Source organism: Sapajus apella, unplaced genomic scaffold, assembly GCF_009761245.1.
Source record: "Sapajus apella isolate SASKATOON/1434 unplaced genomic scaffold, GSC_monkey_1.0 scaffold136, whole genome shotgun sequence".
In the NCBI taxonomy this organism is placed as follows: domain Eukaryota; kingdom Metazoa; phylum Chordata; class Mammalia; order Primates; family Cebidae; genus Sapajus; species Sapajus apella.
The window spans coordinates 1175535-1190456 of NW_022437076.1; the positions used below are offsets into that span (position 1 = coordinate 1175535).

The following is a 14922-nucleotide window of genomic DNA, read 5'->3' on the forward strand; positions in this document are numbered from 1 at the left end:
TCGGCTCACTGCAACCTTCGCCTCCCGGGTTTAAGCGATTCTCCTGCCTCAGCCTCCTGAGTAGCTGGGATTACAGGCACCCGCCACCACACCCAGCTAATTTTTGTATTTTTAGTAGAGACAGGATTTCGGCATGCTGGCCAGGATGGTCTCGAACTCCTGACCTCAGGTGATCCGCCTCCCAAAGTGCTGAGATGACAGGCCTGAGCCACTGCTTGTAAATAATGACACATTGTGAACAACAAAACAGTCACTATGCCTCTGGATGGTATCTCCGGACAGATCCAAAGCCAAGAGGCAGCTCCCCAGAAAGCCTTCGGCCTCCACAGTCCACTCCTGGGGCAGAAGGAGAGGGGCTGCCGGATGCCGTGGCGGGGTGCATCTCAAGCTTTCTGAGGGTCCCCCCTGGAGCAGCCGCAGCAGCGGGCGGGAGGCCACGTCCTGACTCCCATCGGGAAGCACCAGGCTTGGTGGACGAGGCCGCCCTCCCTCCTTCTTTCCTTCCCGGGAGGGAGATGCCGCAGCCGCCGGCTCGCCCACCCTGCAGGTCCCTACCTGGGTTTCTCGGCCCCGCGCCCCGCCCGCCCGCCCGGGGCCGGGAGCAGAGCAGGTCTGGGGGGCGGGCGCGGCGCGGGTGACGGAACAGAAGCCCGGGAAGCCCGGCCCTTCCCGCCTGCGCTCGGCCCCGTGGGTCCGGGAGGCGGCGTCGGTGGACTCGGAATCGCGCGCGCCGCGGCCCAGGCGAGAGCCTCCGCCCCCGCCCGCCCGCCAGCCTGCAGGGGACGCCGCGGAGCCCTCGGGCGGGAGACGCCGGGAGACCCCGCCCCGCCCCATCGCGGCCGCCGGGCTTGGTCACGCGCAGAGCCGCGCCGCCGTGGGATCGGGGCCAGCGCCGCGGGATCTGGGCCAGCGCCCGGGCGAGGGCGGCGGGTAGAAAGCGCGCGGCCGGGCAGGGGCGCGCCCAGCCCAGCCTAGCCCAGCCACGCCGTGCGGCGCCAGCGAGGCGGCCGGACCCGCAGCCCTCATGCTGCCGACGCTGGCCGGAGGCACGCTCTTCTTCCCGGGCCTCTTCGCGCTCTGTTCCTGGGCGCTGCGCCGCTGGCGGCCCGAATGGACCCGCACGGACCGCGTGATGATCAGCACCAGGTAGCCGGGCCGAGGCCAGCGCTGCCCCCGCCCTCCCCACCCACCGGCTGCGCGGGGCCCAGGGCGGAAAACGGGCGGCAGGAAGCCTGGGGGCCCCTCGGGGTCGCGGCCGCCCTAGCTTCCCGGAGACCCTCCACGTCCGGACCTGGAGGGAGCGGGGCGGCGGGGCCGGGGCTGGGGTTGGGGCCGGGGCGGGCGGGGAGCGCCGGGGAGTCTCCGGAGCCAGCTCCCCGCGTCCGCCCGCAGCTGGGGCCGGCCGGGTGGGAGAGTCGGGCTCCGCGGTCCTCGGGACTGGACCGAGCGCGCGCTCTCTCTCCGTTTTCCTCCCCGCCCGCGCTAGGCTGGTGTCCTCGGTGCAGGCGGTGCTGGCCACCGGCTCGGGGATCGTCATCATTCGCTCCTGCAACGACGTGGTCACCGGCAGGTAACAGCCAGGCCCGAGGACCGTGTTGGAAACGCTCACATTCTGTGGCTCGCAGCAGGCGCCGGCTCCTCTCAGCACAGGCTCTTAGATTCTAGCTGACTGTGGGAAAAGCGGGCACCGCCATAAGCTCCTCTTCCTCTCGGAGTCTCTGAGCATCCCCAGCTTAGGAGAAAGTCCGCAGAAATGAGAAAGGACGACCAAGTCGGAGTCTGATTTCAGGTGGTGCGAGCCGACAGTGTGGCCAGGGACCCAGGTCCTTCGTGAGGCAGATGAGCGTGGAAATATTTAGAGCCGGGCGGGTGGCTGCTGGTTTCCTTTAGCTGGTGTCACCGGCTGCCCACTCTGGAGCATCACTGGCCGATATACGTCCGGTGTGGTTAACAGAGCCCGGCGTGGAAAGGAACAAACGCGCCGCCCCTGTCCACGCAAACGCTGCTCTTGGTTCCCCTTTAGATTCGCTAAAAGGTGACTGAGAGGTTTCCAGTGCTTTCCCAAGGCCGACCTGTGTGTCTATGAGAGCTCAGTCCAGAGACGGGTCAGGAAATGTGCATCTGTCTGCAGTTCCATGAAACAAATCATACATTAAGACCAGAGAGTCTACTTTGCAGAGTATTTAGACCTGGGCGAAGTGGTGCTTTTATTATTTTATTTTAAGCTTTTCCCCCTACCTGTCTTGCTAGAATCACACGCACTTTCTCCCAAGTTGAAGAACCACAGTTGGTTGTGCAGGAAAGTTGATCGGCCTTTCCAGACCTTCCTCTCCTGTGGGCTCTGCCCTGTCCTGCTTCTCACCTGTTGAGACCCAGCTGCCAGGGACCTGAGCAGGGCGTCTTTCTCACTCTAGCCTGCAGTCTCACTTGGGATTGATCCTGCTGTCATGATTTTTGTGCTTTTCTTCTGTCTTTTTAAAAACAAAACTGGCTATTGGCAATGAATGGTAGATGCTAAGAGAAGATAGACCAAGTGACCTTGATTTGTATACACCAAATGCTAATATTTGCTTAGCTGGGTTCAATATTTCTTCTTCTTTTTTTTTTTAAAGACAGGGTCTCACTGTGTTGCCCAGGCTGGTCTTGAACTCCTGGGCTCAAGTCATTTTTCTGCCTCACCCTTTCAAAGTGCTGGGATTACAGGCATGAGCCACCGCACCCAGCACATTTTTAATTATTTTTTTCCCTGCAGAGACAGGGTCTCACTCTGTCGCCCAGGCTGGGGTGCAGTGGCGTGATCATAGCTTACTGTAGTCTTGAACTCCTGGGTTCAAGCCATCCTTCTTCCTCAGCTCCCAAATAGGTCGAACTACAGGCACACACTGGTTAACTTTGTTTTGGTAGAGACAGGGGTCTCCCTATGTTGCCCAGGCTGGTCTTGAACTCCTGGCCTCTAATGATCCTCCTGCCTGCAGCTCCCAAAGTGTTAGAATTATAGGTGTGAGCCCCTGCGCCTGGCCAAAAATGGCCCTTCAGGGTTCATATACTATACACTAAGTATTTTTCTATCATATGCCTTCTCATTTTATGCCTTCATATAGAGTGTGGTGACAAAGGAGGGGTTATCTATAAATCCCCCCAAATTATAGGCAGACTCTGGTATGGGGCCAATGATTTAGTCAGATTCTTAAGGGGGTTCAGACCCCTAAAATGGCCAAGTCACAGCTCCAGGCAGTTTTCTCAGTTTAAGTACTTAATTCAGATAGTACTTTGTGGTTTTTAGACAGGGTCTTGCTGTTACCCAGGCTGGTCTGGAAGTCCTGGGCTCAAGCTATTCTCCCAACTTGGCCTCGCAAAGTGCAGGGATTGTAGGTGTGAGCCCTGAGCGGAGCCTGTATAGTACTTTTTACATTTAAAAGGACATTCCCCCACCCTTATTATTATTTTTTAATCGAGATGGAGTCTTGCTCTGTCACTCAGGCTGGAGTGCAATGTTGCAGTCTTGGCTCACCACAACCTCTACCTCCCAGGTTCAAGCAATTCTCCTGCCTCCGCCTCTGAGTAGCTGGGATTACAGGCATGTGTCACCACACCTGGCTGATTTTTGTATTTTTAGTAGAGCCAGGGTTTCACCATGTTGCCAGGCTGGTCTCGAACTCCTGAACTCAGGTGATGCACCCGCCTTTGCCTCCCAAATTGCTGGGATTATAGGCGTGAGCCACTACAGCTGGCCAGCTCTAGAATTGTAAAGAAAATGGCCAGGGTTGCCTCCCAGAAACTCCCTAGAGTGGGGTTGCAAGCAGATGCAAGAGAAGACTCACAGGTTCAGGATTTAAGTTAGTAAACTTCTAACTTGAGCAACTGAGGAGTTAAACTGGAAATACTGGATTTGCAATTTGGGACACTTTCCAAATCAATTTGCATATGTATCTAATCAAAGTCAGTATGTATCACAAAATGCCAGAACATCTATTATAAATTAGTAGCTAAGTCAGGCAAATAGTGGCAGCTAGCTGCTTAAAATAGGCAGGGCTGAGTGATGCTTTTTCCTTTGATGCTCATGCACTAGCCCTGGAACTTAAAGAAAGTTGTCTACTGCATTTATCACTTTCGACATCTTGATTGTGAAGTATGTGGGGTAAGAAGAGCTGATCAAGCACCAAGTTTGGCTCTGAGACTTCACGATGGATAGCCAGTCATCTCACAGGCCGCGCGTATGCTTTCTTTCAGGCACTGGCTTGCCCGGGAATATGTGTGGTTTCTGATTCCATACATGATCTATGACTGTTACGCCATGTACCTCTGTGACTGGTACCGAGCCAGAGACCAGGATCGTGCACACTCCCTCACGCTTCGAAGCTTCCTCAGTCGAAACCGCCTCATGATCACACATCATGTAGTCATCCTCTTTGTCCTTGTACCGGTGGCGCAGGTACGGCCTTCCAGGACAGCAGACCCGCAGCCTTGGTCACGCCTTTTCTCCTGTTGAGCTGCATGTCTAGGTGTCTTTTTTTTTTGAGTTGGAGTCTTGCTCTGCTGCCCAGGCTGGAGTGCAATGGGGTGATCTCAGCTCATTGCAACCTCCGCCTCCCGGGTTTACCTGATTCTCCTGCCTCAGCCTCCTGAGTAGCTGGGATTACAGGCACCCACCACCATGCCTGGCTAATTTTTTGTATTTTTAGTAGAGATGGGGTTTCGCCATGTGTTGGCCAGGCTGGTCTCAAACTCCTGACCTCAAATGATCCACCCGCTTTGGCCTCTCACAGTGCTGGGATTACAGGCGTGAGCCACTGCGCCTGGCCTGAGCTGGACGTGTTGACCGTCCTAAGGACTCAGGCTGCCCCTCATTTGTTTCCTGCTCATGGGCAGCCATTCTTGTGCCTGCTGCTCCAGCAGCCACCTCCCCCAGGGGAAAAGTGGAGGAACACCATCGCATCTGAAACATTCGTGATCCATCAACATACTTTGTTTTCTTTTTTGAGACAAGGTTTCACTCTGTCACCCAGGCTAGAGTGCAGCAGTGTGATCACAGCTCACTGTAGCCTCGAACCAGTGGCCTCAAGTGATCCTCCTACCTCTGCCTCCCAGGTAGCTGGGAGCACGGGCACATGCCACCACAACCAGCCAATTCCTGTATTTTTTGTAAGGGTTTCTACATGTTGCCCAGGCTGGTCTCAAACTCTTGAGCTCAAGTGATTCTCCTGCCTAGGCCTCCCAAAGTGCTGGGATTACAGGCATGTGCCACCAAGCCCGGCCCCAACATTCTTTTTAACAAACACGTAGCCCTTTGAGATTCTTTAGCATTTGTCAGAGGCTCTGTCCTTAGTTCAGTATAAGATAAACATGACATAAAATACAAATATAATACAAAGCAACATAACGTGCCGGAGAGCACTGTGTGCATTTTTCTGACGTCACAAAAACACAGACTCTCAAAGCAAACAGCTTCCTAATTTCTCCCCAGATCCATTTCCCCATAAAAACCCACCCAAAAAGGAAAAGAAATGGGAATGCTAAGGGGAAACCCCTAGTTCTTGAATGCCTGCTCAGGGAAGACATGTGTTTTATTTTTTTAAATTATTTATTTATTTTGAGACAGAGTTTTGCTCTGTTGTCCAGGCTGGAGTGCAGCGGCGGGATCTCAGCTCACTGCAACCTCCGCCTCCAGGGTTCAAGTGATTCTCCTACCTCAGCCTCCGGAGTAGCTGGGACTACAGGCACACACCACCATGCCTGGCTAATTTTTGTATTTTTAGTAGAGATGGGGTTTCACCATATTGGTTAGGCTGGTTTTGAACTCCTAACCTCAGGTGATCCACCCACCTCAGTCTCCCAGAGTGCTGGGATTACAGGTGTGAGCCACTGCAACCAGCCAGGCATGTGATTTAAAAGTTCATAGCTTGCTAAATATTAGAAACTATTAGCCTGATACTGTTGACGAAGAAACTGAGGCTCTAAGAGTTTTCTTACCATCTCACTGAGTGGTACTAGGTGGCAGAGCTGGTATTTTACTATGCTTACTGCTTTCTTGAAAAAGGAGGCCGGGCAAGGTGGCTCATGCCTCTAATCCCAGTCAGAAGTTCAAGACCAGCCTGGCCAACATGGTGAAACCCCATCTCTACTAAAAATACAAAAATTAGCCAGGCGTGGTGGTGCACAACTGTAGTCCCAGCTACTTGGGAGGCTGAGGCTGGAGAATAGTTTCAACCCAGGAGGCAGAGGTGGCAGTGAGCTGAGATCGTGCCTTTGCACTCCAGCCTGGGCAACAAGAGCAAGACTCTGCCTCAAAAAAAGAAAAAGAGGGTAGCAAGCATTCCATTATTTCAGAAGTGTCTGGGACCTACCACCTAGGAACCAGAACCTCTAGGGTGCTTTGAGACCTTAACATCTAGCACAGGGCCCAGCACATATTCTGTTGAACCGAACAGGCTGAGTGCCTTGGCATGACTAAGTTAGATCCACAGAAGTAGGCTGCAGAGTTCCTTCTAGCTGTCATCAAGATTCAGAGCTTGCCATAGGTGCAGTCAGCCCGTCTGAATTTGCCTCTGGATCCTCCAGCTTGGGCCATCAAAGTGCAATTGCCGTGGAAGCAGCAGACAATAACGGGGTCTACGCTTGCCTATGAGCACTTCCCTTCATGGTACCCTTTTCAGTCGCCCCAGTGGGAACTTTCCTTCTGGTGGTTTCTTAACCTCCACTTTTTCCCCTTCTCGTTTCTTCACCTGCAGAGGCTCCGGGGGAACCTTGGGGACTTCTTTGTGGGCTGCATCTTCACGGCAGAACTGAGCACGCCATTCGTGTCGCTGGGCAGAGTTCTGATTCAGGCACGTATAAACACAGTGGCAGGAACTGCGCATGCAGGAGGGAGGGAGTGGATCCTGCTTTTCCTTGGGAGATGGTGGGATGTGGAGAAATCCCTGCTGCTAGAAGAGTCGGGTAGGAGATCCTTCCACAGACTTCAAGGTCAGCTGGTCCTCTGAGTCAGTGGGATGAAATTGTACGTTTGATCTGAGTTTGATACAGTTCATTCTACTTTTTCCCTGGTCACATACGTTCCTCTAATCCACTGTTCCCGTCAGCTGGGTGGCCTAGATGAAATTCAACATCACTACCGGGAAAAATGAGGTTACATGCATGTATCAATATGATAGTGTTCAATAATGTTTTCGACAAATGTCAGAAAACTAGACACACGTCAGGGAGTCTGGCAGCCCCGGTCTGGGGGAGCAGCTGCACCTGCGCAGCTTTTCTGCCGTGGGACTTGGTGCAGTTGCTCCCTGACACTCAGCCTCTTGGGGACCTTCCCTTTGTCCTTCCTATTCTGCAGCTAAAGCAGCAGCACACCCTTCTGTACAAGGTGAACGGAGTCCTCACACTGGCCACCTTCCTTTGCTGCCGGATCCTTCTCTTCCCCTTCATGTACTGGTCCTACGGCCACCAGCAGGGACTAAGCCTGCTGCAAGTGCCCTTCCACATTCCCTTCTTCTGCAATGTGGCCAATGCCTTCCTCATCGCCCCTCAGATCTACTGGTTCTCTCTGCTGTGCAGGAAGGCACTCCGGCTCTTTGACACTCCCCAAGCCAAAAAGGATGGTTAAGTGCTCCCAGGAGTAGGGCAGTAAGGGTGCAGCCTCACACCAGCTGCCTCCTCTGCTCAGTATTCCGTGGACCAAACTGTGCCCTGGATGGTCTCAGACTTTTGGGTATTGATAAGCAGATGGATTGTAGTTTTTCTAAAGAATATTCATATTACCTCCTTCTTCTAACCTGCCCCATTTGCAAAAGCACTTTTGTAGTAACACCTATTGGGTCCTGCCAGGCTTCCATGGGCAGCAAGGTGGCTTTCATGCAAGCCAAAGGATCCTTCTTTGGGTCTTATCTCTAGAGCTCTGGGAGGTAGAAGCATGGGGTGTGCTCAGCGGACCAGGGTGATAAGTGTCTGGGCATGGGCCTGTCCCTGTATCGGCGGCTACCCACCTTTCCAACCACTCAGGTCAGTACCCATGGTTCTGGGCCAGCAGAAGCAAGTGGTGACTGCTTGTGACACTGGCCTGGGAAAATCATTATGGGTAGGTAGTTTTTGTTTACTAGATAACCCACTGGTTCTTTGCCTCATCCTCTCATCCATGGGTCAACGTTGAATTCTCACATCTACTGACTTCCAGTCAGAATTCTCACTGGTGGAGCTGGGGTTGGGCAGGCCAGAGGCAGGGATGGGAACCTGAGTGGGTACTGTAGCCAAGTCAGCACAACCTTTGCAGGCTGACTTGGTAAGACCAGTGTCAACCTTGTGAGCTTACTGCGGGCAGTCACAAACACCATTCTTATTAACATGTCCCTTCGTGCCCAGCTTTCCCCATATCCACATGCAGAGGACACGCTTGTAAAAACTACAGGGGCAATGTGAAATGATGGCTTTGGTAGCCATTTAATGGGTAACCCCACTCCATGACACTGTCCTTTTCATGTGATGTGGAAACCAACTTCTATACTCCAAACCACAAAATGTCTCGTCTAGACTGCAAAGTACTTAGCCTCCTGATGAGCCAGAGCTTGGGGTGCAGAGCCCGTTCCTGTGTGAGTGTCCTGCCATTTAGCCACAGAAGGCTGCAGAGCAAGGGGGCAGCCAGCCTGGCCAGAGGCCGTCCTGTGGACCGACACCTGCACCTCCTTCTGCAAACGGGATTTTCTGGTGCCAACACTAATCATTCCCTGTCGACTAGGATGAGTTTGAGACTGTGCTCAAGTGTAGTTTAAAACGTGGTTTTTTAAAGTGCCTTTTAATTCATTGTCTGTGAACTTGTAAAGGACTGAATGATCTGTCTCATTTTGACTATTTAGTCTTTAATGGGTGCCATTTAAAAAACAAAGTGCTATTAATTTTTTTAACTGTCTTTTTTTAACTATCAGTGTATCTTTGAAAGTCACCCTTCTGGTGATTAAATTGCACTAACATTCCCAACTTACTCTCATTTGTGAAGTACATCAGTACCAGTTTCATTTAAGAATCATCCTGTGACCCCTGCCCGCCCCCCCCGACCTGCCACCAACTGGCTGCTGTGTGCTATAGTTCCATGTTGATGTCCATGTAACTAACAGAGGGGTTTGGTGTGTGAATGCTTTCAGCCTCCAGAGGTCCAGCTCACACGTCACTCAAACCTATCGCTGTGGTTCCCAGAGTTCAAGTGTAGTGGTCACATGTAACTGGAGGCCCTTTCTTCTGGTCCTAAGTGAATTCTGTTAGGAACTGGGAGAGTCAAAGCCTGGTTACTGGTCACAGAGCCAAGCCTGCTTTAGTTGGGGGAGAGAACCTGAGTAATGCCCATTTTGAAGGAAGTTGTGTGGATGGAGATAGTGATGGGACATAATCTTTCCCCTTTTCATCTCAAAATAAACATGTCCCCAGCCCATTCTCAGTTTCCTAACACCCGAGACACCTTAAACTCATTTTTTCTTTATGTAGGGACAGCTATCTCTGTTGCCCAGGCTGGTCTCAAACTCCTGGCCTCAACTGAGCCGCGGAAAACACCGGGATTATTACAGGTGTGAGCCACCACCATGTCTAGCCCACTTCTCTCTCTATATATATATATATTTTTGAGATGGGGTCTCACTTTGTCAGCCAGGCTGGAGTGCAGTGGTGTGATCTCAGTTCACTGTAGCCTCGACCTCCCAGGATCAAGTAATCCTGCTGCCTTAGCCTCCTGAATAGCTAGGACTACAGGTGTGTCACCACACCCAGCTAATTTTCTATTTTTTTTGTAGAGATATGGCCTCCATATGTTGTCCGGGCTGGTCTCAAGTGATCATTCTGCCTCTTATTGTCCCAGCTGCTCAGGAAGCTGAGGCAGGAGGATCACTTGAGTCCACGGGTTCAAGGCCAGCCTAGGCAACAAAGACTGTAAGCAGTCCTCAATTCAGAGGGGACCTACTTTGCTGAGGTCATTAACCTAGCCCCTTGTCACTCAGTTTATCTTGGTCCTCCAATCCTCTCATTTTAGAATTGTGCAGGCCTCTTGGGCACAGCAATCTCATGGCCAGAGGCAGAACCAGGGCTGGAGTAGATTCTTTTCCAAGCTGCTGTCCTTTCCAAGATACCTCATGAAAAAAATATTAAAATACAAAATAACTCTTGAAGGGGGCTGCACATACCCTGTCATGCTTTTTCAACTCAGACGGTTTTAACTTGGGGCTTATTTGCCAAAATCTAGGATGGAAAAGTCCAGTTATGGCCGGGCGTGGTGGCTCATGCCTGTAATCCCAGCACTTTGGGACGCCGAGGCAGGCAGATCACGAGGTCAAGAGATTGAGACCATCCTGGCCAACATGGTGAAACCCCGTCTCTACTAAAAAAATACAAAAATTAGCTGGTCATGGTGGCGCGCGCCTGTACTCCCAGCTACTCGGGAGGCTGAGGCAGGAGAATTGCTTGAACCCAGGAGGCGGAAGTTGCAGTGAGCCGAGATTGTGCCACTGCACTCCAGCCTGGCACCAGGCAACAGAGCAAGACTCTGTCTCAAAAAAAGAAAAAAAGAAAAGTTCAGTTATGAACATGTTCCTCTGGGCTGAATTCAATCTCGAAGACACTAAACTCAATTCCAGAGCATACATAATTAATCCTGGGCTATTGCTGCGGCAGACTTAGACAAAGTGAGATGCAAAAGGGAATGTTTATTATAGTTTGTACATTATAAATACCTAAGAAACTATTTTCTTTACACCATTATTGCCATGATTTCCTGTAGACAGTTTCACGCAGCTGTAAAGTCCGTGCTGCGTGGGTCTGGCCCCTATGGACCCGCCATGTTGAGCGCCAGCTTTTCTGCTACAGGCCAAGGTCAGAAGCTGCTGATCTTCTGCAGCAGGGTCTGGCGCCGCCCCTCGGGGCTGATGTTCTCAGCAATGGACTTCAGGAAGCGCTGCTCGTTCACCTTCTGGAGCAAGGAGGTGACAGAAGGGTTGGCCTTGCTCAGAGTCTCATAGCAGGTGAGAGTTTCCAAGGCTAAAACATACAGTGGCTCACAGACCTCCTGGTGGAGCATGGCCATGATGTGCAGAGCGTGACAGAACACCTGGGTGTAGACAAACAGGGCTTCCTGGGTCAGGTCCTGCTCTTGTCCCTGTGCCCAAGGGCTGACTGACTGTATCAACCTGACTGAGTCCAGGAGGCTGGTCAGACTGCCACACAGGAGTCTGACCACGTGGTTCCAGCCTTCCAGAGGAAGCCAATTTTGACAACTCTGGCTACAGAGAAACTGGAAAGTCCTCAGGAAGAGTACAGAGAGCTGGAGCTCCTGGGCAAAGGGCTTCAGGTTGAGCAGAGGAACAAACTGAATATACTCCAGGCTATATGGCACATGGAGCAGCTGTTTCTCCAGCAGCCTCCTGGTCAACTGGTGAAGGTGCTGCCACTCTTGAGGGCTGCACCAAGGCATGACTTGCACCAAGGCCACAAGAAAGCCTTTGCTGAACAACCTGACCTCCTCAGGACTACCCACATCCACCACCAAGAGAGACAGCATCCTCTCTGAGAGGCTGCTGGAGACACAGCAGCACTCCATCCAGGCCAGGAGCCCTGTGCCTGGCCCATACCCTGGGTGGGCCTGGGAGGTCCACTCATCCTCAGAAAGCTTACAGATCTCAAAAAGTGTGGCTGGCACCTCACACTTGAAGTGTCCCTCAAAGAAGGTCTTCAGTCTCAGGCCCACAGTCCAGTCGAGTTGTTCTAACTTGCGGTGGAGCCAGGACAGGGACTTGATCCAGGCGTCCGGGGAGAAGGTCTCGGCATTGGCTAATACGATCTCACACAGGAGCTCCAGGATATGGGCCGCCAGATCCTTCCTCTGCAAAGACAAACGCCGCTTCTTCTTGGGGAGCTGCCAGTACTTGCTGAAGCTGTCTAGAAGCTGGCACAAGCTGAAGAGGAGTGGGAATGGGGAGCAGGCCTGGAGCCAGTATTCCTCCAGGCATGCATTTGCTTCTAGAGTCTGGAGGAAGATCTTCAGACTGAGGTCCACCTCTTCAACATCTAACATCAAGAATGACAGGACAAATTCCTTCAGCACCTCATCTGGTTCAAGCAGAGCAGCCACTGGAATCCCCTGGGGCTTCACGGGATTCATCAGGCAGTTCAGGAGCTCCAAAAATTGCTTTTCCTCCTTGGGTGTAGAGAACTTCACCCAGACAGTTTCTTTGAGGCACGACACCATAAAAGTGGTAGATGAATTCGGACCCTGCTCTTCCACAAACCGAAGGGCAGGGAAGGCGGTGAGAATCTGGGCCAAGAACTTGTGGGTGCCGAGATTGACCACAGCCAGGCTGCAGATTTTCTTCACCGTGGCTTCCGGGTGCACTATCATCAGGCGGGCCACGGAGGCCACAGCTTTTGTCAAGCCCTGCTCGGAGGCACTCTGAGTGAGCTGGTTTAAGGTCGTATTGAGGTCTTCTGGAAAACTCTCCACGTAGGCCAGCAACTTTTCAGACAGGCCCTTTTTCCCCCAGGAATGCAGGATGCCTGCAAGGACTTTGTTTTTGTCTGGCAGGGAGAGGTCTGCATAACATTCCAGGACTGAGTGGAGCACTTGCTGGATCTGAGGCTTGGGGACGGCTCTGTCAGTGGTGCTGGCATCTAGGACTGTTTCCAGCAGCCTCAACACCAAGTCTGGCTCCCTGAAGAGTGCCCTGTTACTCAGCAGGCAGGCTATCCACTCGTCTGAGAAAGCCCACTTCTTCTCAGACGCAAAAATGTAGCACATTTCCATGTGACGGTCCATCTTCTGCTGGATGATGGCCATAGCAATGGAAGCCGTGATGTCCTGGGAGCCCCTGTTCTTCAGCACCCTGCTGGTTTTGCTCAGGAAGTCCCTGACACACTCTGCCAGCTCAGAGGCCACCTGCCTCTCCTCCTCGGGCAGGCTGGCACGGTTCAGGTAGAGCGCCAGGTTCTGGCTGAAGGAAGTCAGACTGTCGCACAGCCGGTAGCTGTCATAGCTTGTGCCCTGGCTGCTGCAGAGCGTGGCTTGCAGCTCCTCCCCCCACTCCCCCAGCAGGGCGCGCATCAATTCCAGGCCCGCGAAAATCGTCTCGCTGGGGAGTTTGGCCAGTGAGGTCAGGCTGACATCCCGTTCTGCCTCCTTCACCTTCTCCGCCAGCGCCTGTTGGTGGTATGGGTTCTGGGTGTCTGAGTTCCACACAGAGATCACCGTGGCCAGTTTGTCCAGATACACGGTTGCGGACACCTCCTGGGGGTCGTCCTCGGTCAGTGCAAACACGCTCAGCATGTCGGCCAGGTTGGCCAGCGCACAGCACTTCCTCCCTGTGCCCAGGATCCGACTCTGGATCTGCACCAGCCCGCGGAGCAGCATGGCCAACAGGGGCATGGTGGGGCACACATCCGGCTCTGACCTCAGCCTCTTGGGAGGACGGGGGAACTCATCTAAGACAGGCAAGTACTTATGGGCCATTGCGCTGAACTGGGAGAGCAGGGGGTCCTGCGGATTACCCCGGTGCTTCATCATTTCCCTCCAGACATCCAGGAAGAAGGCCACGTCCTCGGAGGACGTGTCAATGCTCACGTGCTCCAAAAAGCGCTCGAGTTCTGCGCAGCAGACAGTGGTGGGCAGGGCCATCAGGAGCTGGATAAAGAGTCCAGAAGCTTCTAGGGACTTGAGCAGCTCAAAGAGGACGGTGTGATTAAGGGTGGGGATCATGTTGCCCACTGAGAAGAACACATCTTCCTGCCACCGAGTGTCCGTGTCGGAAGAGGTCACAGGCTGGGGCTGCAGAACCTTGGCCCAGATGATGATCAGAGCTTTCTTCTTCCAGGCAAAGGGCTGGGAATGTGCTGCAGCCGAGGAGATCTCCTGCAAGGCCTCCACGATGGGCCGCCCAACATGCTCCCAGTCAGACTTGGTCAGTTCTGTCAGAGCTTTGGGGTGGAACAGCTGCTCAGCCAGCAGGAAGCCTCCGTGCAGAATAGTCGTTTCCTCACAGATGTTCAAGGGTCCTGCACAGAGAAGCCAAGTAAGACAGTATAGTGCGAATGTCTCAAGACGGTCACTGCAGTTAGGAGGCTGTCAGGGTTAGAGACGACGAGGGTTTTAGACATCCATGAAGGGGAGAAGAAGGGATGGCTACCAGAGCCACTGCAGGGCTGGAGGCTGAACTTAGCCGAGGAATCCAGAATGACTTCCAAGCTCTCTAGCCTGGGAACTGGGAGGACCCCGGGTGGCGTCACATACAGGGAAGGAGGAGAATCGGAACAGGTTTGAGAAGAGACAAGCTCGATTTTGGCTATCAAGGCACAGATGTCCTCCGGCAGTGGAAATGCCCGGTGCAAGTTGAGGAGAAAAGCCAGCTGGGAAATGTGATTCTGGATTTTGGCTATCAAGGAGCAGATGTCCTCCAGCAGTTGCAATGCCAGGTGGAAGTTCAGGAGGGAAGTCAGCTGGGAAATGTGACTCTGAGAGGCATCTGCCCAGAAGGGGATCACTGGAACCAAGAGAGAATGAGATCCCTCAGGAAAAGTAAAAAGAACAAGCTGGGCTGCTGAGGGCAAACCCTTCAGCAAAGGATGGGCCAGAGGAGGATGTGGGGAGAGAGGTTTAGAAATAGAGAACACGAGGACAGTACAAACGACAGGAGCCACTGAGCACGTACCACAGGACATGACAGCTGAGTTTCTCATGACAGATGAAGGGGGGAGAGCCACAATCACACAGCCACAGGCTAATGGGCAGAGCAGCAATCACACAACCACAGGGTAATGGGCACAACCACAGGGTAATGGGCACAGCCACAATCACACAGCCACAGAATAACGGCCCAGCAGCAATCACACAGCCACAATCACACAGTCACAGGGTAATGGGCCACAATCACACAGCCACAGGGTAAAGGGCACAGCAGCAATCACACAGCCACA

General features: G+C 53.1%; 2 protein-coding genes across 6 annotated transcripts in view; one reads left to right on the forward strand and one right to left on the reverse strand.

Moving 5' to 3' along the window:
- The first annotated feature begins 537 nt into the window (after positions 1 to 537).
- Positions 538 to 8883, forward strand: TLCD3A (TLC domain containing 3A). Of its 3 annotated transcripts, XM_032263455.1 has the most exons (5): positions 915 to 1146; positions 1487 to 1570; positions 4231 to 4432; positions 6729 to 6824; positions 7328 to 8883. In XM_032263455.1, the coding sequence occupies exons 1-5, from the start codon at positions 1025 to 1027 to the stop codon at positions 7595 to 7597; spliced, it is 774 nt and encodes a 257-aa protein (XP_032119346.1). In that variant the 5' UTR covers positions 915 to 1024; the 3' UTR covers positions 7598 to 8883. The 3 variants fall into 3 exon arrangements, with proteins under 3 accessions (XP_032119348.1, XP_032119347.1, XP_032119346.1); XM_032263456.1 differs by lacking the exon at positions 4231 to 4432 and having other exon boundaries at positions 553 to 1146; positions 7328 to 7828; XM_032263457.1 differs by lacking the exons at positions 4231 to 4432; positions 6729 to 6824; positions 7328 to 8883 and adding an exon at positions 2251 to 2476 and having other exon boundaries at positions 538 to 1146.
- A 1772-nt stretch (positions 8884 to 10655) lies between these two features.
- Positions 10656 to 14922, reverse strand: part of GEMIN4 (gem nuclear organelle associated protein 4) — a 6652-nt gene continuing 2385 nt past the window's right edge. For 2 of the 3 annotated variants that reach the window (XM_032263453.1, XM_032263452.1), the window contains exon 2: positions 10656 to 14004. In XM_032263453.1, coding sequence (XP_032119344.1) covers positions 10838 to 14004 — 3167 coding nt within the window. In that variant the 3' untranslated portion in view covers positions 10656 to 10837. Of the gene's footprint in view, positions 14490 to 14922 lie in introns of all 3 variants that reach the window. The other variant, XM_032263454.1, reaches the window with a different exon arrangement.